At 37.6% G+C, this 25,164-nt stretch overlaps 1 protein-coding gene across 10 annotated transcripts in view; it reads right to left on the bottom strand.

Annotated features, from left to right (window-relative positions):
* The window catches only part of CDK5RAP2 (CDK5 regulatory subunit associated protein 2), an 82,943-nt gene extending 57,830 nt beyond the window's left edge, over positions 1-25,113 (bottom strand). For 6 of the 10 annotated variants that reach the window (XM_035890029.1, XM_035890033.1, XM_035890079.1 and 3 more), the window contains exons 1-12: positions 25,058-25,113; positions 23,560-23,627; positions 18,818-18,928; positions 17,648-17,724; positions 15,749-15,872; positions 13,225-13,376; positions 10,974-11,136; positions 9,541-9,594; positions 9,003-9,122; positions 8,313-8,405; positions 6,371-6,589; positions 657-827 (exon numbers count right to left, since the gene is read on the bottom strand). In XM_035890029.1, the coding sequence (XP_035745922.1) occupies positions 657-827; positions 6,371-6,589; positions 8,313-8,405; positions 9,003-9,122; positions 9,541-9,594; positions 10,974-11,136; positions 13,225-13,376; positions 15,749-15,872; positions 17,648-17,724; positions 18,818-18,928; positions 23,560-23,577 (1,302 nt within the window). In that variant the 5' untranslated portion in view covers positions 23,578-23,627; positions 25,058-25,113. Of the gene's footprint in view, positions 1-656; positions 828-6,370; positions 6,590-7,106; positions 7,189-8,312; positions 8,406-9,002; positions 9,123-9,540; positions 9,595-10,973; positions 11,137-13,224; positions 13,377-15,748; positions 15,873-17,647; positions 17,725-18,817; positions 18,929-23,512; positions 23,628-25,057 lie in introns of those variants that run through there. The other 4 variants (XM_035890050.1, XM_035890040.1, XM_035890060.1 and 1 more) reach the window with 4 other exon arrangements.
* Between the last annotated feature and the right edge of the window lie 51 nt (positions 25,114-25,164).

Raw genomic sequence — 25,164 nt, 5'->3', positions numbered from 1 at the left:
CGTGTGCTTTACATACCTCGCAAAAGAAGAGCTCAATTTAACATAATAGAAGCACAGAAAGATCGAACAGAAGCTTTCCCTGGATATATAATCTTTTAAGTATTAAAAAATAAGCCAAGGCATGCACCTTGTCTCCAGGTATCGAGCAACTTCAGCTATTCCTCTTTGTGTCGCTGGTTGAATACCGTCAGTACTTTGCAGGGTTATACCCTCAGTTATAAAAAAAAATTAGCAGGGGTCTGTTAACAATCCAGCAGCTCCCTTCTCACATACGTCATTTTGAAAGGGCTTCAAAAAGAACCACAAAATATTTCAGTATCTCTACCTATTTCTCAACTTCTTGTTTCTGCACAAGAAACCGAAAATCACAGGCACTTCAGAGATTTTAAATTATGTTACCACAACAGTGAAAATTCTACGTATTAGTAAAGCTTTCTTCCTCCTCTATCCACACGCTTCATAAAACCCTAACAAGAAATCTCATGAATGCCACGCGCTCTGTAATTATATGTCTGCTCTGCAAATACAGTATTATAAAAAGTGAAGGATTATCAAAGTCAACAGTAATTCCAAATACAAATGTGATTTTGTAATAAGTCGTCATACAAAATCAAATGATAACTTTCCATTTTTCATTTCAACTTAAGTCTACCTACCTGAAGCAGCAGATCCTTTTGATTGACGTTGTCTGTTAGCTGCTTGATAACTAGTTCTTGGCTCTGCAACTTCTGATTGCTTTCACTCAAAAGAATATTGTAAAGATGTTCAGCTGCTTTTTCTTTCTCAGTCATTTCACCATGTAATTTCTCTAGTTGATTTCTAAGGTCCTACAAGAAAAAAAATGAAACTGAGTATTTAGCAAATAAACTTTAAAAAAAGTTTAACAACCCACATTACTAGCTTAACTTCCCATTGCTTTAAATTACTCCTATCACTGAATAGTCTCAAGAATGTATTTAAGCCACTATCCTTCTCTTGGCACCAATAAGCACTATTAAAGAAAGAAAATTTTTAGTCAAGGTGTCAGGATTGTCTTTTAGAAGTCTAGGTTGTTATTGTTTAAATGCTTTTCATGCAGAATGACTGGACTTCAAGGCTGTTGGGAATATCAGGCACGTAGATGTTGTCGCTGTCAGAATGAACACTCACTTCTGAGTCAATTTACTCCCTTGCTAGAAATAGGAGAAAATTGGTTACGGGTGATTCAGTTTGTCATTTGCTCTTTTTCTCATCACACCGTGAAAATTCTTGCACTAACATTGTATTGCTAGTTACTTTTGCATCAAACCAAAGGTCAGAAATGTTAAAACATTTTCTTTTGACAAGAGCACAAACTTCAAACGACCAATCAGGTCAGTCTTGTGATTAGAAGTTGTGAACAGAACTTGATCTTAATTCTGGCTGTGTTAATTACTTCCTGCAGCTCTAAGATTAGCTGCATCATCTCCACGTCTTAGTTGCCCATCAGAGAAACATTTACTTCTTGTCCATTTTGCCTCTACAACACAGAAACAATCTCTTTCGATAGCCTTACGCAGTAGTAAGTCCAAAGGCCTCTCAGATCTGTTCGGATCACCATGGACTACTGGAAATGTAAAAAGCAGCATTTCCTAGTTTGCAGGTCACACACTTGATGCACACCGTAATTATAGCTTCCTCCTCTGCATTTCTACAGATCCTGTTCCACTTCATTTGGAAATCCACCATCTGAAAACGTAGCTATCTATGGGGTTTCAAAGCCTGACCACCTGATAAAGCCTTGAGTTCCAAACAATCACATCAAACAATTCCTGTTCCTTACATTTTGCTATGAACTGCAACAATCGCTAAATTGATGGAAATATATACGAAATTATTAGCATGTAATTAACAGCCAGTTCCCAGTTACAGAGTGGAAAATATGCAAGAGCACAGGGCAGTAGAAAAATCTGCAACGTGGCTTCTTTGTCCTTCCACCCTCGCTCCCACCACCACTGTTTGTGTCACTTCAAACTTTTTTGCTGATGTGTTGGAAGTTTCAACACTGTCAGCTGAAGGAGGCATAGCTTGCACACACACTAGCCTAATTTTACAAGCTTTTACTCTGCAAGAAGATCTAGAGCATTTACTGCATGGATTGTGTGGAAAACAGAAGTAGAATCTTGTAACAAAGGACCTGTTGTCTAAAATTAAACAATTAAAACTTACAGAAGACTTTATACTATCTAAACTTCTCTTCAGATCCCAAGAACCAGATAACACAGCCTACATCTTAAAACAAAAGTTTTCCATTTATTCCCCAAAAGGGCCCATTTGTTTAGTATCATAAGCCCTTTAAATAGTTTGCACATATGGTAGTCACCTATAAACTTTACATTTACCTCCACTGGGATTTAAAATTCAATAGTTGTTTCTTATTCTAAGTACAAAGAAATAGTACTAGTGACACTTTAATTGCAATCTCTTTACAAACTGTTTTATGTCCTTTTCTTGACTTAATTACCTTGCTTCATGCAGGTTCACATCAAATCCTTAAGATCATTTTACTACTTCAGCGTTTTACTTCTGTTTATTTTGCACATTAAATACAAATTGTCATTTACAATGCCTTTTGGTTTACTTCCTTAATTTTAGCTTCATTACCAGGATTTGGCTAAGAAATCCCTAACAGCTCCCCAAAAAGCCTCAAATGTTATTCAGTTTCAAAGAATGATTAAGCTTAGACCTTTAGTTCTGCAAACTAATACAGTTAGTTTTTTCAGGACCAAAAGAACTAATTGCTTGACTAAGAAAACCGAAGAATTACAGAATCAGGTCCAAGTTTTGTCTATACGCACAAACCGTTGCTGTTTCTTCCTAACTACTAACTATAAATTGCGGCGTAGCACAGCTCTTTTGGGCATAGCGTAAGGTCTGATAACTGCAAAGTCTTTTGGCTTCAAGTGGGTCACATTAAGCCTATTCATAGACAACACGTGAATGGGAAGCAAAGGATCAGCTGCCGCGTTGTGATTTTCACTGCATTGCAAAGTTCACTCCTTGGCTTTCTATTTTCAACTTGGTTTTGTACTATTACACCACCGAGAGGCTTTAAGTGAATACATGGCTTATTAGGTAACTAAACTTCTAAGGAACACTTTTGGCCTGTCCTGTAACTCCAAGTGACCGATACTCTGTGACTTCTCATTATGAAAACCATGAACAGCTTTAAGAAGAAAAGGTGACAGACATGCATAGGTAGAAAAGATGCTGCTGCAATAACAGTACTACACCCCCTGTTATCTAATCTCGGTTGTCTTGGTGTACAGCACTTGTCAGGTACAGAAACCATGCTTCTGCCTTTAAAGCAGCAAAAATATTATGGCTGAGGTGGACTGACAAGCACGCAATTGTGGAAAAAGTAAAAAAGCCTATGAGAGACTTGCAATTTGCAGATACTTTGCCTCTGCTATTTCTGCCCCCAGAGTTCCCTAAATCCTTCCCAAAACAAGCTAGAGTTGAGACTGAAAATTATCTTCTTTGCGTGAGCTAGAATTCTGTAACGCACAAAACTATCCATCACTATAGCAGGTTGCTTGAACTCATTGACCACTCAAATTGTCTGGAAGAAAAATCTATTGGTTTCTATACATTGAGTTGCAAGGATAATATAGTACCTACAGCTCTCCGAGCATAAACTCTGCAATTCCCCCTGCCAACCTTTTCCCCAAGAGACTTTCCTATGATTAATGATAGTTGAACTAAGAAAAATGAATGTGAAAGACTATAATATAGAAGACCAGAGCAGATGCCTCCCCCTCCTTGTCAGATGGAAAACAGGTTGGTGAATAATTAAGTTGTGAAATTCCACAACCTCCCTCTCAGGCTAAACTACAGGTAGGAAGACTAAATAATAAATTCTGCCTAATGAGTTATTCTGCATTTCCCCAACCAACTGATCAAATATGAATACCTAGTAAATGCACTCTAATTGTCTACATTTAGGCCCAGAGAGAGAATGGATACTTGAAGTGTTTAATCATGTAAATTTGAACAAACTCTTCCATCAAGAAGCACTGAATCTCTGTTATAGACACAGCACCATAGTGGACACTAGCAACATTAAGGATGAGTTGATGCTTATTCCTCACCAATTGTATATAGGAATGTATGCCCAAAGTTTATTGTTTCAAAGAGCTTAAAGTGATGCTGAACTACTGCTTAACAGCAGCTTCTGTAAAATACAGAACTGAAAGGGTTTTGGCTTTTAAAGTTGACCTAGCAAAAAGCCAGGGCACTTGCCCACTCCGAAGCATGGACATGGTTCAAGAACATCTATGCCAGAAGACTCCCAGTACTGGGCACAGTCTGCAACCTGAATGAACATCTCATACATAGCAGTCTTAATTAATTTGTTTTAGCCTTCTTCCATTCCAGGACAAATCCTCTCCAGACAAACTGGGTTTACAACAGGGCAGAAGTACTTTTCCTGGATCTCTAAGGTTTTTGGGTTTTTTTAAATAGATATATGCAAAAATTGGGATTATCCCAATTACAGTATATGAAAAGTCATTGAAAATTTCCCTGTGAGTGAGTGAAGAGCTAAGGTAGCAGCTCATTACAGATGTTGAGGGCATTTTCTACAGTTCAGGCACATTCTTACTGATTTTATTCTAAGAAAATAGTAACACTGATAAATAGGTATCTCTGAGCATAAATAGAAGAGAATTTCTAAGGCTGTCTCATAAAGAGTTTGCATCAGATCACTGAAGTGGTTTTCTATTTGTCAAAGAGCAAAATATCACAGCATGTTTTTTTACTCCCACGTATCTACTACTTAATGGGCAACATTTCACAGGCAGTGTTGCTATATCCAAATGTACTAGCAACTCTGAAATTGAAGCAGCTGTTCTGCAAGGAGTAGGAAATAGGTTAGGGATATAATTTTTATAAGACTGCTCATCTTTTGGCAGGGAAGGTTTTTCCCAAGGAGCTAGTCATTTACATGAAAAACTTGGACATAATGGAGTCAAGCAGGCTTCTGTAATACAAGTAACTTTGAATCCCCTGGCAACTCCTTACTCAGTCCTATTTTTCTGTCTTTTCTATACAGAGTTATATTCTAGCTCCCCTGAAAGATGAAAACAGCTCTGAATAGAGAAGACAGTTAAATATAAAATACTTTAAATCAATAAAATATGTTCTCTGTGGCTGTTTTACTGACAGGAGCGATCTGTTCTTTCTCTCCTTAACCTCAACACCCTGAAGAAATTTCAAAGCACACCAAAGATAGAGACTTTGTGACGGCAGCCTAACCACAGTTGACAATCAACCAAAAATGCAAGTGAAGTTGGGGGCAGGAGAGGGAGAGAACAACTTGTTTGTTTGTAGGTAAAGAGATCCCTCTACTGGTTTTACGTGATATTGCAGGGACAGCAATGTCCACGTACACCTGCTTTAGGTCCTTATTTAATAACTGAACCAAAACATCCACTGAATAAATCACGCTCATTTAATCTTTTACATAATTTAATATAGCAGGAGACTAATCCCTAACTGAAGAGGACTAGCCTTTGTACGCAGGCAGGACTCTAGTTGAGATGACTTTAGAAAAATCCACATGACAAGGCATACAGGTGAAACGTATGTTTTATGCCAAATGCTCAGCAGAAGGTGCATCCTTTTTTCAAAGGAAGAAAAGAACAAACCTGATCGTTCACTTTGTTGCATGAGCTGTGCGTGTTGGAAGCAGAAGTGCTTATCCAAACGCCTACAGCAAGGTAAAAAACCCAAAACAGAATACGAAGCAAGTAAAATTAATAAACAGATACAGCACATCATTTTTATGTTAAATTGGGATCAACTAATCCTGTGCTTTGGGAATTTTGCAAGTAAAAGTTATTAAATATACAGTTTTTACAGTGACGCCACTATGACAGCAAAAAGCAAGCTGAGTTTTGGCTTACGGTTGCAACAACTGGCTACTTACTCCTGTTCTGCATTAGAACTTAGAAGAAAGTTTAATTTGTGTAATTTAAGATAATATATATACATGTAGCAAGACAAATACAGCAGCAATGTAAAACATACAATGTCGTACCCATTCAGACTCTCCCATCAGAAAACCTGAAGCCAATAATAACCACTTACCTACCACATACAAAGGCTAATGATTTTTTTTCTAGGACCTAAGACTGTCAAGGTGATACTTATTTTAAAATATTTTTCTGTGCAGACTATGTGCCTATATTTTCCTCAGTCTTCTTGGCCACATTCTTTTGAACACTAGCTTTAGGCAAATGCATTTACCTTTCCAAGAAGTATTCAAATTACAAACCTAAATCTTAGAAAAGGATATGCCAGAAATGCTAAATTATTTTTAAACATTATAAAATAAAAAAGTGATAATAACATTAATGGTTTTGTCACTTCTGCTCTTCTGTAGTTGTGCTTCATCCAGCTCCTTCTCCATTTTCTCTCTTTCTAAATTCAAATCATTTAGCTCTTGATCGGTCCTTTTAATCCTCCTTTGTAGTTTACGATTCTCAGCATCCTTTGTAAGGTTTTCTGAACGCAGCTCTGCTAAGAGGGTTTCTTTTTCCATCAAGAGAGCTTGATAATCCTCAGCACCCTGAAACATAATGCAGCATTCAAGTTCTGTAAGGGTATTTTGTAGAAACTGGAAGCCTTTACTCCTGTTGCGTCCAAACCCACTCCCCCACACCTCTTTCCAGTACTTAAAAATTATGGTGCAAAAATACAGTGAAGTGACAGTTACTCAGACAAGGAAAACGCTACACTAAAAGTTTTCTCAACTAATGTAACACAGCTTTCAGTGACATCCAGCGCAGGATAAGAAAGTCTTAGATAAAAATTAGATAAAGGTTGACTGCAAAGGAGTCCATAGTGCAAATGAGACCATATTGTTACTACCGGTTTCCAAAGCTCTTATTACATAAAGCTTTCTGCTTTTGGGTCAGTTTGAATCCAGACTAGGTCACATAGTTACCAAGTCATAAGCATATTTTTTATATGAGATAACAAGTCTGATTTGTGTTCTTCCCCATCACATACTGTTACAACTGGCCTCCTTGAAGTTCACAACACAGATGACAGGAGTAGTGCACTGTGCAGCATGATCTACTCACAGAGAACTGCCTTCAACTCAAGTTTGTAGCTAAGTAGCAGAGCAATGAGGAGAAAGGCTTGCTCTGTCACCCACCATGCAATATGGATTCTGTGGACAGGAGGGATTAGTTGTACACTTTTTAAATTCAGAACTTTTCAAAAATAATCAAGCTCTCAAAAATGAAAGCATTAAAATTAGAGTAATATTTCAAGACGGGACTTCCATAGTATGAAAAAGCAAAACATAAGCTATAGATTCACTCAGACCAAAATGACCTGAAGAAGAAATAGGATATGCTTTTCTCAATAGAGTACACATAAAATTTGGGCTTCAGGGAAATAAACAGCTTTTGAAAAGATTGAGGTGTTCTATGAGAACTGAACATTACTACTCCATTAGACTCTGAAATCAAAAAACAGTCCAGTCAGTCACAAAAGCTTTGGGGGTGTGTACTTTGGAGGCAGGCGTATCAACCTCTTCCATTCCTGCCAAGCTAAGAGACCAAGTGGATGAACAAACATCATAATGGAAGATTCATCACTGTCTCTAATCAGTATTAGTTTTATCAGACTCTGTTTTAGATGAGTTGGAAAACATTACAAGAGACATTATGTTGCCTATTTTAATATCAAATTCTTACTTTCTCCCATTTTATATTTTAAGACCTTTATAATGCATTGATTATCATCATAAAGTCCTCTCTCCTCCACACACATGAAAGCATTACTAAATCACATTTCACAAACAATACTCCACGATTTTGTAAACAGTGGTTTCACATTTGTTATCTAAATAAATACAGACAAGTGTCTCATATCTAGCTCAACTCTGCTAACATGAAGAGTGTGCTGTTATCATACTTTTGGAAGAACAACCAAAACATCTTTAGGTCAAAGAAAGCTCAATAGCATCTCAACTCCACAACTATTTGTGTCTTTAACTCATTTTGTTTTTACACATTTCTCCCTTAATAATTCTCAGTTGCTATAGAAGAAAACACTCAAGAAACAAGATAAGTAACCTGACATTTTAATGCTCTATCATTTAAATAATTTTATTTGGGATTTTTTTTTTCAAAGTAAGAAAAATTAAACCTTTTAAGCAGCATTTTTAACTAATTCCAATTCCTCTACTTTCAAAGATACAAAGCACTACCTGCTGTGTGGAATTGTTGAGAAAGGAGGAGCAGGGATGGGGGAAACCACATCAATTTCTTGCTTCTTACCTTGAATTTCTGGATGTGTGCTTTGTGAGTTGCCTCTCTTGCCTTAGCCAATGAAGCATTTAGATCTTCAATTTCAGAACCAAGCTCCTCATTCTTTAAGTAAAGGAAAATGAATACTGTGTGAAAGAGTTATTTCCAAGGGACAGTGATTCAGCAATAGCTATACCATCCCATTATCCATTCATCCAACTACACGAGACAAATACTTTAAAGAACAAAACCACCAAATACATCATAAGTCTTGTATAAAGAAATTCTTATTCTTACACAACACTCACTAGACTGCCTATCACTCAAGGTAAATATTTCCTATTCTTCCACAAAATCTGAATTTCGGTTGACGCTGACCTCTCCTATGACAGATCCACTTACTCAACAACATAACATACTTCCCACACCTTTTAAGTGGTGCTCAGAGCTGATAAAAATCAGTGTGCTACTGAAAACATTTTTCCTCAAAGTTCTTAAGGGAAAAAGTATCAGTTAAGTGTCTTTTTCCTTGCTCATCCAGTCTAAAACCCAAAACTCTAGATAAACAGAACTGCTTACAGATATGACAGCAGCAATTAAGGACCCACTAGAAGTCTCCTAATGATTACAGTGAGACAGTCACCCACTGCCACATACACAACGCACACAGTCCTCTCCCAGTGACAGTTCTACAAACCAGCAAGATGATAATCACCATACCTCTTTTTCCTTTGCTTTTAATGCAACAGTTAGCCCTTGAATGGTTTTATCCCTTTTCAAACCATTCTTCTTTTCAACAGCAAGCTCATTTTCTCTCTCTTGTAGCTCTTCTTGAAGTGACTAAATTAGATTATGTGAAAGTTGCATTAACTTCCCGCTAAGAGATACTGTAACTGCACATTAATAAGTACATTCTCTCAGAGTTCTTATACCTTATTACTCAGATTACTAACATAAAATATAGTCCCAAAATGTGAGTCATCATCTTAAAGATGTGCCTGGAATATAGCATAAGCAGCCTAATCTCGTGGGCTTCAATCAGCTTCAATATTTGACGAGTGTGCCTATTGGTTTTACTGAAAACTGCTTCAAAAACAAGGTGAGCCTTCCTGTCATCTAACATAAAAGAGAATTTATCAGAGAACTTGCTTTGCTTCCTTTTGAGTCAAGGCCTCTCTGTATCTACAAATGCATAACAGAAGAGATCCCAACATGTCCTGTAAGTGGTCAAGAAAACAGAAACAAAACTAGAACTTACCTGAATTGTTTTTTCAAAGGAATTTCTCTCGGTTTTAAGCTCCATTCTAATAGCCTATAAGAACAAAGCAGTTGTTACGGTCAAGTAAGTTAATTCTGAACACAAATGTAACTCATTAAGGATTAAAATTAAGCAAAATGAGCTTAAAAACCTTTGAGGGGGCGGGGGACAAACACACCACAAAACTTGAATCATTGCTTCCTGGAAGTCTACAAATCTACCTGGGCACAGTGTGAGCCTGTCCAAATTAAGAAGAAAAAACCCCAAACCACCACACAACATGTTCTTCCATGAGACAGGACAACTGTACTTGCTGAGTTAATAAAAATGCATTTCTGTGTGACAGTTATCTATGTCGGCAAGATGCTTTTATCATGGGAGATTTTAATTAGCACTTTTCCTTGGGGAGGTTACAGGATTTTTTTTTAAAGAAGTAATCATATATAAAAACAGAGTTGTGCAAAGGTATTAATCAGATTTTTTTTCTCCAGTACTGTATCGCAAAATAATCAGTCTGTCCCTCTCCTATGAAATGACTAAAGATGACCCTGTTTTCATGTTGACATGCAAATACTCCTGTGAAACCAGGGTGTTTTTCCTGACGCATATTGATTTCATTGCAAGACAACCCAGAACTGAACTAATCAGTACAATCATAGGAAGTTCTCTTGTCTATTCTTGACAAAAACAAGTGTGTAGGTACTGATCAATATTAAGTTCCAAAACAAAAGCGAAGAAAATTTCTCAGAAGCACGACAGCCTCCATGATTACTTTCTTAATTCTGCCAGCTTTAATTTATCATTTGAATAACCAATGGAGAATAAAGAGACAACAAGCCTTAAGACCTGTTTCTACATTTCAGATTTCAGGATATCTGTCTTCCTGTTTAAAAGCCAAGTGAAATAAAAGACTGACTCTTAGCACCTTTTGTAAGATAAAGTCTAGACTTTCACCTTATTTTATGAGATTTTTTTTTATGCCTAGCTCCCTTACCACAGCTTTTTCTCCAGACCATAGAGATACTGTAGATACATAGAGATACTTCCCAAAAATAATCTCTTAGGTCACATTCTTAACTTATATAGTAGTTATGTCATCTATTCAGGGATCTATTAAAGTCTACCATTTTTTTATGTATCTACTTCTGTAAAGCAATTGCACAGTATCTATAATACAGGAAAAAAGTCAATGGGAAACATGACCTCTCATTGAATGAACAGTAAGCGTGGATAGTAAGGATGTCTGTTGACCCCCAAACCACAATACAACCAATGAATGTTAAGGAAATGGAGAAGGGAAGGAGGGAAGAATTGTGGAGAAGAACATTTTAAAAAATTGTCTTAAGTCATTCACATACTGTCATGCACAAAACCTTTAAAATCCTACACCACATGGGGTTTATAACACATGACTGGTCAGTCAGTTTCCTCACCTCTATCTCACTATCTTTTTCATGCCTCAAAGCAATGGTAAGTTCTCTGATTTTTTCTGCTGATAAGTTCCCATCATAAGATCCACTCTGAGACTTTTCCTCTTCAAGGTGTTGAATTATAGCTTCTTTACTTTTCAATGACAGATTCAGTTGCTCTATAAGTCTAAAATTACAAGATTTTTAATATTAATCTTGCATCATCTACTACCAGTTCTCCAGTCATTGCAGTAAATCTTGCAGACAACTTTCAGAGGTGAAGACTCCAGACAATACTTGTAAAACTCAGGGGGTTACTTTCACTACCCCTTCTCCCTCCAGAGAAACCAGAAAAGGTGCCGTAACTTTAAAGCAAGCAACAAACGGTGCTCAGCTATCTGCAAAGTGCTCATTCTTATTTTCCTCCAGTACTGTTTTAAACATCAACACTTAAGCTTCAATATTTTAGTTATGTTGTCCTTTACAGCACACACAAAAAGTTTATCAATTTATTCCACTTCTTAGCACATACAACGCTATATCCTTACATGCCATCACTAAGTGTCCCTCAGGTACCTAGTTTCATTTATATTTATACCTAAGCTGATTCTCGTTTCACATAAACAAAAAAAAAAAGTTAGGTCAGTGCTACCTTCTTTGGTCAACACACATCTTGACAGTTCCAGTATTTCAACCGATAAAAACAACAATGCTTGACTTTTCTGACAGATGTAAGGGTTATGTGAAAACTTTCTGGCATAAGATGCCAGCTGTGATTCTTAGAATTTTGTAGCCTAGATGGTGAAAGCATCTTTTTAACACAATATGAATTCCAGACATCCTACTCCCAGACAAGTTTAAAGCATTGCACATTAATATTTTATTCACTTCAAGAAGTCAAATATTCTCTTCTTCCATTGGCACTATGTTTTTCTGGTCCTGTGAATACTTACACTGGTCTACCAGCATGTAATTATAGAAGACCCTGCTAAAACTGGATCACATAGGGTGGGGAGGAAAAAAAGGGGGGAGAAAGGGGAAGATGTTCTTCATCATACACTACACAGCTTTCACTTTAGTGATCCAATCTTGACAATTTGTTTCCACACTTTAAGCATTGTTTTTAAACAACACAAGCTATAGATCCGGCAACTCAAGTACCTCTGAAAGGGACTGGTTTTATAACTCAGGAGAGCCACTGCGTTCATGCAGATGACTAACAGATAGAAAGAGGAATACAGGAAAGCGGAAGTGGGCCACTGCGTTCATGCAGATGACTAACAGATAGAGGAATACAGGAAAGCGGAAGTGAAAAGGAGAGAAATAACTTGAGAGCTGGGTTATAATTACTGTGGTGGCACACAAGGTGCAGTATCAAAACCTATCAGTTTCATAATTTTATGCTACTGTAGATTTCAGAATTGCAGTTTTCAATCTGTATGCTTTTACAAAAACTGTCTGGAAAACACTGCAAACCTTGCTTTGGTCCTACCTTAACATAAAATCTATGAAATTAAAGCCTCAGGGACAACATAATTTCCTGTTACCAGGGTAGACCAATTATGCAGTTACTCACAGAGCAGTTACCTGCAGGTTCAGTCACAGACAGACAAGAAAGGATACTCCGAAGTATAAGGAATCATAATGATCTTTTGATCTCCACTTCAGGATTGCATCCCCAAACTAACTAAGCTTTAGTGGGAAGCTCATCAGGCATTTATTTTACCCTACGTATCTTAAAAAAAAAACCAAAACCAAAATCCTTCAAAGTATTGAGATTTGAGTTTACACATTGACCACCTAGAGTTATTGAACAACTCGCACACCTTTCCAACTACCTGCCAAACAAAGCAAAAGCCAGTGCTTTGCAAAGCACAATCAAAACCATGAAGCTCAAACACACTGTGTTTCTCTTCCCATTAGATTTACGAACCTCAACAAATACATCACTGGGACCAAAGAGTAAATAAACATGATGAACGCAGTAAGTGAACACAAATGGTAGAGTCAAGTTCTGTTCAGCAATGGTTTCAAGAAAGCATAAGCAGGAGGTAAGTCAGGAAAGTTACAAAGATGCTTTAAAGGAGGAAACGCTCATGTCACATGCATACTGATTCTTTCCTGTGTTCGTTTAATAGCTGAATAGGAAAGATGGCCAGTAACGCATATCTGAGGGCAGGATCAAACTATTAAAACCTATGTCCATGTCGACTCTTCACACTTTAAACAGTAAAGAATTCCAGTGGTTAGAAACATCACTGGCAAGAGTTCTGACCTGTCTTTCTCAGCTCCTGTAATCATATCCGGATCCTTTGCAGGGACATTCATAATTGAAGAAAGTTTCTGCTCAGCAGCTATTCTCAGAGCTTTCTCCTTCTCTGTCATTGCAATGCCTTTTTCCACATCTTCTTGGGCAGCTTTAAGATTCTGTAATTAAAGCAGACAATCCTGATGCCTGTAAGAACAAAACTCTTACAAAATTTTTCACATATTGAAGTTTCTTCTACCAAACATATGTTAGTATATTTAATTTAGCAACTTTTACCAAGTAGTTCAAGCGCTTTGCAAATGCTTCTGAACACTGTGTGTCTGCATTTCCAAGATTAATCCATTTTCTGTGGTACATAAAGAAAAGAGATTTGCTTCAAAGAAATAAAACAAATACCCTAACTGATAGCAGAACTGGAAACAAAAGTGCCCCTATGCTATGGCTTTAGATTTGGCTATTATAATTTGGCTTTGTCCCACTGTCCTCCCACTATCATAATAAATAGCTACACTTAAATTAAAGAGGTTAAAGAAGGTCTTTTTTATTCAATCAGAGCTGAAATTAATATTCACAGGCTCACTGTAGTTAATTGGAACTCTTCCCAAAATAATTTATAATGTTTTGCAAGAATTGATAAAGTATGAACCAGGCGTTTTTCTCCTGAACAGCAACAGAAACAGAGATAACACCCAGAGATTCAAGTCAATTTGCTCTAGTGATCCAGCTCATGGAGGTGGGGATCACCAGGAAAACCACTCTTGTTATACACTACAAAAAATTTGTTTCAGATCTTGATTTTTATATTGTAAGCTTCCCTGCTGTGCTCACCGAATTTTGCTTTCTATGAAATAAAAACCTCCTTGTAGCCCAAAAAGTAATTCCCCTCTCCTTCAAGTCTACACTAAAAAGCATATTTACAATCAGAAAAAGTCCTTCACCACTAGATTTCACCACTCATTCCCTCTCTTGAAAAACTGTTCTACCAGCATTCATCTTTCAATCAAAAACTCTGAAGGAAATTAATCTTCATTAGCATTATCTGGATCTAAATAATTATATGGTTCTACATAAACAAGTGACTAATACTAGTCCACAGTGTTTATATTCATAAGCACAATAAAATTAGTGTCAGAGGCTAACACTGTCTTCAGGCTACAGAAAATATTGCTCACCATGAGGCCCTTCTGCCTGTCAGATCTGGGAAACATCAGTCTGACTGGCTGTTTTGGTACAGAATAAGTAATTTAGGAATTTCTCTACCTATCCAATAGCACAAAGAATGCTTTGAGAAATCCCAATTCTGCTAAACTGAAAAAAAGGTCATGGAGATTCCCCCCTCCTCCTCCCTGAAGGAGCTCACTGCTTTATAAATACTGCTAAATCATCCTGATAGAAAATACCATCAGGAGATTGCTACCAGTATCTTCCACGACCAATTGATTCTTTAGGGGTGGGAAAGCAAATATTGGAATATACCCGCTTGTGCTATTTCTATTTACTTACAGAAAGAGCACCAGATGCCTACCCCCCTCACAAACACAGCCACAAAATCCCACACCTACAGATAAGTGTATACAGTCAATGATGCAAAACAATCATGAGCTTATGTATTTCTAGAACTTGACACAAACATTTCCAGCACAGACCATTCAATATCAAATTTGTTCTTTACAAGAAACTGAACTTCTCCTTGCTTGTTATTCATACCATTTTTTTTTTGCCTTTACACTACAAAATGAGGAAAACATGAAGCAATTCCCCTGTAACGATACCAGCAACGGCTCAACAATAAATATAGGAATAAACTGTCTCAACCACAGACAGCAAGGAATTAAAAAAGACATTGCTAAGAATAACCCTGTGGAACAGAAGAATGATCTGTAAAAAGATGATATAGTGACAGCAGAAGCCAATAGCATTTGGCAGATAACGGTCAGTCTAACAACAGAGGCATGCAGGCACAACACAGGGAAGCGCCCACTGGCTCACCTACGCAGAAACTGCCAGAAGTAGGTGGCCTTTCAGCCTATAATGAACACACAGGAGTGGAGATCTAAATCTGAGACTCTGTGGCTTTTTCCCTGTTGCAATACTGAGGGCCCCTATAAAGACAGGAAATGACAGGAGTGCTTACAGAGTGGTTTTGGCATTTATGAAGCCGAGACCTTATCAGTAGAAGTGCTCAAATCCAGCCCCTTTTTCCTCTAAACAGACATTGCCATTCTGAAAACATAGCCTCCTCACACTGGAATTCAGGAATCAAAGGTTCATGCTGAATGTACCTAAATACCACCAATAGGTATGAATTTCCTGAAGAACTATCTTCATATTTGACAGTTCAAGAGCAGCTAAAAACACCTTCCCTTTCATTGGCTGTTTTCTTTTTTTCCCCCTCTGGTTTTGCACTGGCTATTTTTCCAGGAAAGCTGAAACAATTTTGAAAATATAAGTAGATCAGAGTATCAAATGTCAGACAATAGTACAAAGACAGTACTGATTTCTAACTATTCCTTCAGTCTTGGCCACTCACCTCTTCCAGAAAGTTTATTCTGCTAGTCAGGGTTTCTTCCATTTCTTGCATCTTCTTTTGTGCCTCTTCTTTCACGCGCTGTATTTCAGCATCACCACCCTGAGCCAAGCTTTCAACTGCCTTACTGAAAGACCACAATATAGACACAAATCCCATTTCATATCGAAGTGCAAAACATTTAAAGTGCAAGTGGCTGATAGGGTATACAAGCAAATGTCTTCCATTTTATCTGCACCTGCTTGTCACTTTAAGGTTAAACACAAACTTCTACACACTATATCGCAATTTTGGTGGTGTAGTCTGAGAGTTGTCTTGTCACAGTGGACAAGCAAACACTTTATATTGTTTTATATATATTATATTTAATAAAACAGCAGAGGAAAATAATAATAGAATATACAAACCACGTCATGCACAATGTAACCGCTCACCACCTGCTGACCAATGCCCAGCCCGTTCCTGAGCAGCAATCACTCTCCCCCAGCCAACTCCCCCCTGGTTTCTATACTGAGCATGATACCATATGGTCTGGAATAGCCCTTGGGCCAGTTGGGGTCGGCTGTCCTGGCTGTGCCCCCTCCCAGCTCCTTGTGCCCCTGGCAGAGCATGGGAAGCTGATGAGTCCTTGACTTAGCGTAAGCGCTGCTCAGCAACAACTAAACCATCAGGGTGTTATCAACATTATTCTCATACTAAATCCAAAACACAGCACCATGCCAGCTACTAGGAGGAAAATTAACTCTATCCCAGCCAAAACCAGGACTTATATATGACGAAAAAGTATATTTCCTTCCTAGTTTTAAAGCTTCCGAATACGGTATCAAGAGCTTGTTGTATTTACTACCAACAACAGCACTGGAATAAACTGAATATAGGCAGCTGCTGAGACTTCTGCAATTGCCTTTTCAGTAATTGTTAATACCTTGTAAGAAAAAAAACAGCTAGTGTTTCCTTACTAAACAAAGGATGACCACTTGTTTATGATTTCCCCCTAAATTTTGCTTCCTGTTATGAACTTGTGCAAGGTTCCATTCAAAGCCCAGCAATACTTTTTGACAGCTACCTGGAGAGACCAAACATGAATTAATCTGGTCCTCAGGATCTACTTGAAACTAGGCCTCTCTGAACTACTGAAAAAAAGGCAAATTGGTAATGATTCAATGCCATGTGAGGTAGGCCACACAAAGAAAATTTCACTGAAACTGAGGCCCATGTAGCAGTCAGCAGCTGTCAGTCATTTCCAGCTTGGATTAGTTTTGAACCAGACATCTAGAAGGAAGCAATTTCACAGGTTCTTGTCAGCCCTTCAGTCATCCACTCCCTCCCCAGCACATATTCCACCTTGCCCATGCCATAAGACAATGTAGTACCATGTAATTTTTTTTAAATGAGTATTTATTTAGAAAAGAGGTTTTAACAGAAAAGTAGGAATTTTTAAGTGCTTTCATTTTTGTAACATTAAAACCCACAAGACTCAATCTAGATCAGTTCTGAACTGCTCTCTCAGCCTTACTGAGGAGTGTTTTATGCACTGTCTTCCCAATGCAGTGCTGTAACAGAAAAACTTCACCTGTTCAGATAATTAAGCTCTCAGTTTAATGTCTACAACAAGAATGCTAAGCCATTCCCAACTAGGGGGTCATTTACTTACCTGAAAAAATATGGTAAAATGAAGGATAATATCAAAGTCACACTATCCAGTATAACTACATTAACATTATTGTGCATTTAAGAATTCACACATCTAATTTTTTGTAATGAATGAAGCATTTTCTAGATAAATGCCCTTAAAATACTACTTTGGGATCCTCATACTCCTAAAACATGAGGAGAAAATGAACATAATCAAGATCTTGGAAATCCTAGGTAACAAACATGGAAAAATACACTGGTACTTACGAGGCTTTGATAAGTAGTTTCTCTCTCTCCTGCAGATCATGCTTCAGACTTTCTATCTCAACTTTCAGCTCAATGTTCTAGGACAAAAGAATGAAAGTGTCTGGAGAGATTTCAGAGGTCACCCTACCCAAAAGTTATTGGCAACGTGTAGATTACTTTTTGTTTGGACAAGCAAATAAAAATTGTCATTGGGTTAAGAATAGTATCGAGACTTTTTAGCTTTTAAATGACATATTTTGTAAGGGTTAAGACCTTCAGAAATCTCAAAAAGCATTTAAGACCACTGTATTCAAGAACTACTTGGCCTGCAAGTTGACAGATATCATTTTAACAAATTATCAATTACGAGAAAAACATCAGTGTAGAAGACCAATCAGCAATATTCAGTTGAAACTATGATCCATGCACTTAACTACTGCAACAAGCATCAAGAGACACCTCAAGTTTCCATCCTGTTACAGAAGAGAGACCTGATCTGTTATAAATAACATGCTACTGTTTTACCAAAATTACTTCTTTTCCCTTCTAGAATGCAGGCACCACCAAAGGGCATAAGAAATGCTTCCTATCATCTGTAAACCTGAAATAACGAGGATGCAAGACTCAAATCCTTCTTCTACCTGAAAAAGATAGGGTTTTTTTTTTCTTCTGATATAGGAATCAAATAGATTTCCTGAATCCTGTACAAATACACATTCTTTCAATTCAAAGCAATTCTTTCAATTTAGAGCAATAAAACTGGAAGCTATACACAACCCTAATACAAGTTGATCTACATGCTTCAGAGGAAGCACCTTTGCCTAAACAGCCTCAAATTAGATGTACTGACATCTGATAAAGCCAGGAAAGAATAGAGAGATGAACTAAACTGCTCGATAGTAGAAAGCAGAATAACTACATACCACATTCAGGGGAAGCCTGCTGCTTTTTCTATTCCCCATTTAGTATATGATAGACACTCATGCATTTGAAACTGATTTTTCCACACCTTATAAAGGTCATTTTAATTTAGCTGTTACAGAAAAGATTAGGCCAGAATAAAATAAAGCTATCCTAACAAAATTTCCAACAATAAAAGAAAACACTCAAAAGTTGAGTAAAACAGGTAACGTCCCCACAAAAACTCTTCAAAAATATATAGAATTCTATTAAATTATTCTAAATGCATACGATTTTGTATATTTCTTCAGTGGGACCATCAAACTTCTGCTGCATTCGCTCCTCCAGAAAGTATATACGAAGCTTCAGGTTGAAGTTCTCTTTTTTCAGATCGGTTATTTGCTATGAAATAAGAAGGAAAATGAGTAAATTGTGTCATGTGTTTCAAACAAAGTAAAATAAAGAGTGAAAGCTACTATCATTTGGGTTTGCTCTCCACAGCGGAAGATTATTATTCAACCCACCGGACATGGTTAAACATGTATATATGAATGGCTGATATATACACACACACACACATTAAAATTGTGAAGGTGTTAACAACGATACACGATACCCAAGACAAAATGAAACATCCTTCCCCCAAGACAGCGTCACTCAGGGAGCTGCAAATACTCCAAGCCCCTCAACAGGTTTCTATCTTCTCCAGCTTCAGCACGTACCACAGAACATATTTTTCTCCCACCATCCCATCCCAGCCATAACATCTTCTCCCATCTCTATTTGTCACCTTAACACAAAGAAATCTCCAGACTGCCCCTTCTGAATGTTTCGGATTTGTTTCTCGGTTTTGTTTTGTTTAAGATATATAGGCACAATGACACACACAGAAACTTTGTTTGTGCAAGATGTTATCACTTAGCTTCTGTTTATTTTTAGCTCTGCAAAACTCTGAGACACCAGCACTTAAGCAAATAACAATTATAAAATAGTATTGTTTAAAAATTTATAATATTCATGCTGTGCATGAATTAGAATATTCCTTCTTTAAGTACTAAAACATTGTCTGAGTTTACACAAAAAGAATTCAAGATACTTTTTTAAAATCTAAAAATATTAAGTAGCTCTTTCTTCTACAAAACAGAACTTGAACAAAACATAAGATGTCACGCTGAAACTGAAGCATTTTCTTGGCAAAAGCTTGGGATGGTAGCCTTACTCATGGAAAGAAAAGCCACAAGCACACAAGGCACGTGAGCCCAATCGAACACCAATAAAACCGTTATCCCATCCCATATTTCATAGTGCAATTCTTTGTGAAAAAATTGCTTATGATTTTTAACCTTCCTAGTAGAAGCAGTAACATAATTGATAGTTTCATTAAAGAAAAGTCTGCCTCTAATTTTTAAGACACCAAGCATAAAACATCCATTAAAATAAAACTTGTGTCCCCTGCCAGAAGCTTTCAGCAAAAGGAAATCTAATGTTACAGAGTTACTAATAAAATATTTATGTAGGCTTTTCCAGAACAGTGTAGTATGACTTGTAAAAATTATTAGCAATGCAATTCTTAAAATATTTGGCTTGTGAAATATAAGATTATTTTTCTGTAACTGCACTCAGAACCTGCAGCTGCAAACAATTCTTCAGTTTAATAATCTTTGCCCAGCAAGATGCCTCGTCATTATTCACACAAGTAAATACCATCCAAGCAACTGAAAATACACTTGACTGCACAAACCATGTCCCACTCACACGACTGAAGAAGCCTGTCTTCCGAAGCAGTAGCAATACATATATCTAACCTCACCTTTGGCTCCCTACAATTCCAATTGGATGACCACAAACAGTAGCGGATATAAAATTGAACTATGCAAGTTTTAACTGTTTAAAGCATGATACCTCATCAGCATCACGGAGTATCTTGAGTAACTAGAATTATTATTTTGGAACATTCAAATAAATATAAGCATGAAAACAATGCAATTGGGTACTTCAATTTAAGTCACTGGGCCCAATGGCGAATATTGTTCAAAACCAAAATCCTTATTCAGAGTAAGCAAAGAAATTAAAGATTTCTTAAATGAAGCAAGGCTGCAGAACTGGGCTAAATCTTGCATGTCTTGCTGGCAAGTTCAGCGCTACGTTCAACCAGTGAGAGCAGACCTTATAGCATTTGGTTTGTTCTATTGTTCTTCTGGGTATTTTTAAGCTGTCAGTAGATCATTCCTGTCAGTCTCTGTTCATTCAGAAAAAGTCCAAGTGCCAAACACACTCTGAAAACGTATCAGCTGAACAACTTCTAGTCTTCATACATTTCTGAGTCAAATGTAAAAATAATTTTAAAAGAGCCCTGTATTTTTTAGTTCTACTCACATGTGTTTCAGTGGCAATAGAATTAAACCAAAGAGCTTAAGGGTACTATTTTCAAAAGGCAAACAAAACAGACTGCGCAATCATAAACCAAGAAGTGAAACAAACGTTGTCTCTGACATTCAGTTTCTCAGAGGAAAGTTAATTCAGGAAGACTACAATCAAAAAGTTATAGCTTAATAAAAGACAACACATAAAATGTGAACAAGTTCACACTGGAAAGGGGATTTTAATGGCAATCCTCTCAACTTATGCATTTAAAGACTCAGTCTTAATTCCTTTATGCAGTTTGATTTCTGTATTTAAAAAAGGAATGAAAGAAGAGAAATAGCAGACACTTATTGGAAAAAACAGGACAACGCAATACACTCTACACAGAATATTCCACACCACAGGCAGCATGGTAACAAAAACCACTTGCCTAGCTCTGTTTAGTTCCTTTCCAAGTCTGCATAGAGCCACTTCTATGCAAAACAGCATCTGTCAGCAGAGGCTGTGGTTTCACAGCGCAACACAAGTTTTTTTGCCAGCAGAGGCCATTTTACAAGACAGCAAAACTCTAAGCGGGTTTGGGGAGACAAGAAAAACCCCACAAATATTATCACTTAGTTCCCTAACTTGATACCGATCACCCTTTCTATTAACAAACATCTAATAAACCGTAACGAGGTCCTCAATTAAAGATGCCTTTCACTTTGTCCATGTAATCACATTTTCTATCACAAGGTGGTTCCCCCCCCCATATTGCAAGAAAGTGGGACACACCATGAATACTGAAAAAATGTACACTTCTAATATTATTTAGCTCAGCATCTTCTCCAGGTCTAACCATAAAAGGACTTTTTTCCATGGATCCACCCTTTCAAGGGCCATGACATCCATCCTCTGAGCTGCACGGCGAGGAGCCCACTCTTTTCATTACTTCCTTTTCATATCCTGAGTAAATAACATAGCCTCAAACATCAGCAAATTCATGCAGTAATATATACACACACACACAAACCATCTCCAAGCAGGCCATAACAGGAACTTTACCTGCTAATTCAGATTTGTTTTAAAGTAGGATAAGAACAGCCTTATGATGTCAGTCCAGAAGCGCAGCTAAACACAGCTACTACTGGATGCTTGGTAAACACTAAAAGGACAAAGAAAGTAAATGCTCCCTTTTGCAAGTTTAGCCTTCCAGCTACCAGCAATCTTAAAGACTCAAAACCAGAACTTATAGAAATATATACTATATATATGTGTGTGTATGTTTAATTGTGTTTAACCTATGAGTCTTCCTTTACTTGAATGGATTTTTGAGCTTCATTATACTGTTGGCATCCATAGAAGCCGATGAGAAGTTTTACAGCTCAGTTGAACATAAGGGGTCTGTACATACCAGGAAGCCAGAGGTCTGTGGAGAAACCCTTTCTCCTCTACAACACACAGAACAAACAACAGATTTTTCCTCCCTTCTACAACTTTTTCCCCTGGGCAAACAAACACTGCAGATAAACCACTTGTAGAATATATATTCTAGATTGAGGTCTTTGGCACATATCACACTTTAAGCACGCACTAATGCCAAGGCAGTGTCTTTCTACCCCAGCCAATACACACACGCACACACACGCACACACACGCACACACACGCACACACACGCACACACACAAAAGAGAAAGTGAAATAGATACAGGCTGTAAAAAACATCCTTCACTGAGGCTTTCCAAAACAAGCTTTAAATTCTGAGCAAGGAGAGTAGCTTTCTCCTCAGAGGGATATAAGGCCACAAGAAATTGAAAGAGTTTTGAAGAAACACTCATTTCAAACATAGCAGTGCTACAAAAGGTGACAGCAATTACAGAAGCACACTAAAAACTGCAAGCACTTGAACACATCCTAGAGACAGGAAGCCACAGCCTTTATCTGTAGCAGTCATCTCAGAGATCTTTTGATTGCTTTCCCCTGCACAGTTTCTTCACACAATTATAAGAACTCCGACTTCAACCATTTACAACTTTTTACAGGGGAGTTGTCCTGCAACGCAGCTACAACCCAACCAAATCATCATTCAGCAGTTATAAACAATTGGCTTATTCAATTTAAATAACCAATACAATTAATGTATTAAAAAAAAAAAATCTAATGTTTTCCTTTATATTCTAGTAAGTGCCAAAACCAATTTCATCTACAAAACTGTCACAACGATGCTAGGCCTTTACAACAAAAGTATTCCAAACACACTCGTACATAAATAGAAAGGTAAAAGGTGTTATACAGCAGTCAGTGAATTAAAAAGCCAAATCTTGTACTGGTCTAAATGAAAATAAACTTGATGCTTCCCTGAAACAGATCAATTGCAGACTTGCAAACCAAGTTCTTATGTTTCTGGTGACTGCATGAACTTTTGAGCAGAGGGTGCCAATTTTTGTTTCGCAATTTAAGAGCAGCAGTTGGCTAGTCTCAACAACAAATTTTTGCCTCTGTTTTTGAAAGCAATACTTAAGAAACGCAGGTTCAAAGCACAGAGAGCCAGCTGGTCACACCTCCAACAGATCTGTTTCAATTCACAAACACTAAGAACCTGACCCAGAGAGTCAACACTTCAGCCAGCAAGTTAGAAATACCTTGGCCACAAATCTGTCACCGAGTCTTACATGAAAAGTCCGCTTACATTTTCATAGTCCTTCATGGTCCGAGCTCTAGTTGGCGAGACTGTATCTTCTGCCACATCTGGTAACACTAGACATTTAAGAAGACAGAACAAGTTCAGACAGCAAAATCTCTAAGCTAGGCATCAATTTGGAAACAGCAAAGGCCTATGCTAATCTAAACACAATAAAAGTACAACACCTTTTGGGAAGCAAGGGAGGCATATTTTTGCCCCTTGGTCACATTACATGTTAGTGCTACTGAGTAGTTAGTATCTAGATTTCTTCCTGATCACAGTAAGTTGTCTATCACTTAAGCTCCCGAATTCCAGCATCACCCATTTAAACCAAGATGTAAGCTGAAATTAGGCTATGTGAGGTGCACTTTCAAGAATAAGTCCTCAGAGCAACTACAAAGGACTCCCATATTAGAATTAAGTCCTATTAAACTATTAGAAAACAGTTCAAATCTTCCAGTATCTTACTGGTCACAGGACAGGCCTCCACCTTAGCCTCAGGGAAACCACGGGCAGAGGAAATGGCCAGTATCTATGTTGCTAAAGTGCAATCCCTCCTGAATATGCATGCACTTAAACTTCTGATTGCACACACAGTCTGTAACAGCCACAGTTAACAGGACTGTGTGACTTAATTCTGTTCAAATCTGCAAGAGCAAACTTTTAATCAGAAGAATGAGACTGTATAAAACATGTAGCACTTACATCATCTTAAATGGAAAGAATAGGTAGCTGAGGACTCAGACTCACTCTCATGCTAACTAGAAGAAAATATTTCTTTTAAAGTACTTCCAAAATTGTTATGCAACTATGTAGAGCTGTCTTTAAAATCCTGACAGTCTAACTAATTTCACAAGACAGCTTTCCTAGAGAACACGAAGAATACAGTAACGTTATTTTGCAGCACTGGTATGTTTCTTATATTTATTTCCTTTCATGAGCAAATAGATCTTCCTGGTAAACCACATAATTTGTCTTAGTTTCAGTTACCTACTTCATGGATACAACAAAGTCAGCCAAGTTACCTTGCTGGATACAAGCACGCATAAAGAGAAATCAAACACATACACCTCAAATTTACAGAGCAGAACACAGAACAGTTAACACAGACAGAAAGTTTCAAAATAATACCATTCAGCCATTTTACTTTAAAATAAGCGTTTCAAACAAGAAAAACGTACTGGATTACAGCTTCTGTTCATCAGGAACTAGACAGCGAAGCTTCTTAATGCATGAATAGGTGAAAGATATAGAGTGCCTACACCGGGTCTCCAGGCAGGCAGTGACTTAACGGCGCGCAGCAAGCGCCTTCCCTAAAACTGAGCAGGAGATGAAACAGCAGCGTTGCCTTGCTGGGTGTTCCAAGTATTTTAAATACACGCTCCACAAAACCGCTGATCAGCTTATAGAGGGCTCAGAGCCACAACGACCACAGGCAGCAGAGCGGACAGCAGCAATTGCAGCAGTCGCGGGCGTTTTATAGTCTTAAAGAGACACAACTTACAAAAAGCTGCGTGGCTTAAGGACGTTTTTTGCCTTTGTTATTTTTGCTTTTTTCCCCCCTCAGACACGAGGCTTCGAGACCCGCACGAAGCGCCGAGCCCCCGGCAG

Source organism: Egretta garzetta, unplaced genomic scaffold, assembly GCF_000687185.1.
Source record: "Egretta garzetta isolate BGI_Z169 unplaced genomic scaffold, ASM68718v1 scaffold190, whole genome shotgun sequence".
NCBI classification, from domain to species: Eukaryota; Metazoa; Chordata; class Aves; order Pelecaniformes; family Ardeidae; genus Egretta; species Egretta garzetta.
The sequence above is the reverse complement of the archived record's forward strand: the minus strand, read 5'-3'. Positions and strand labels throughout refer to the sequence as shown.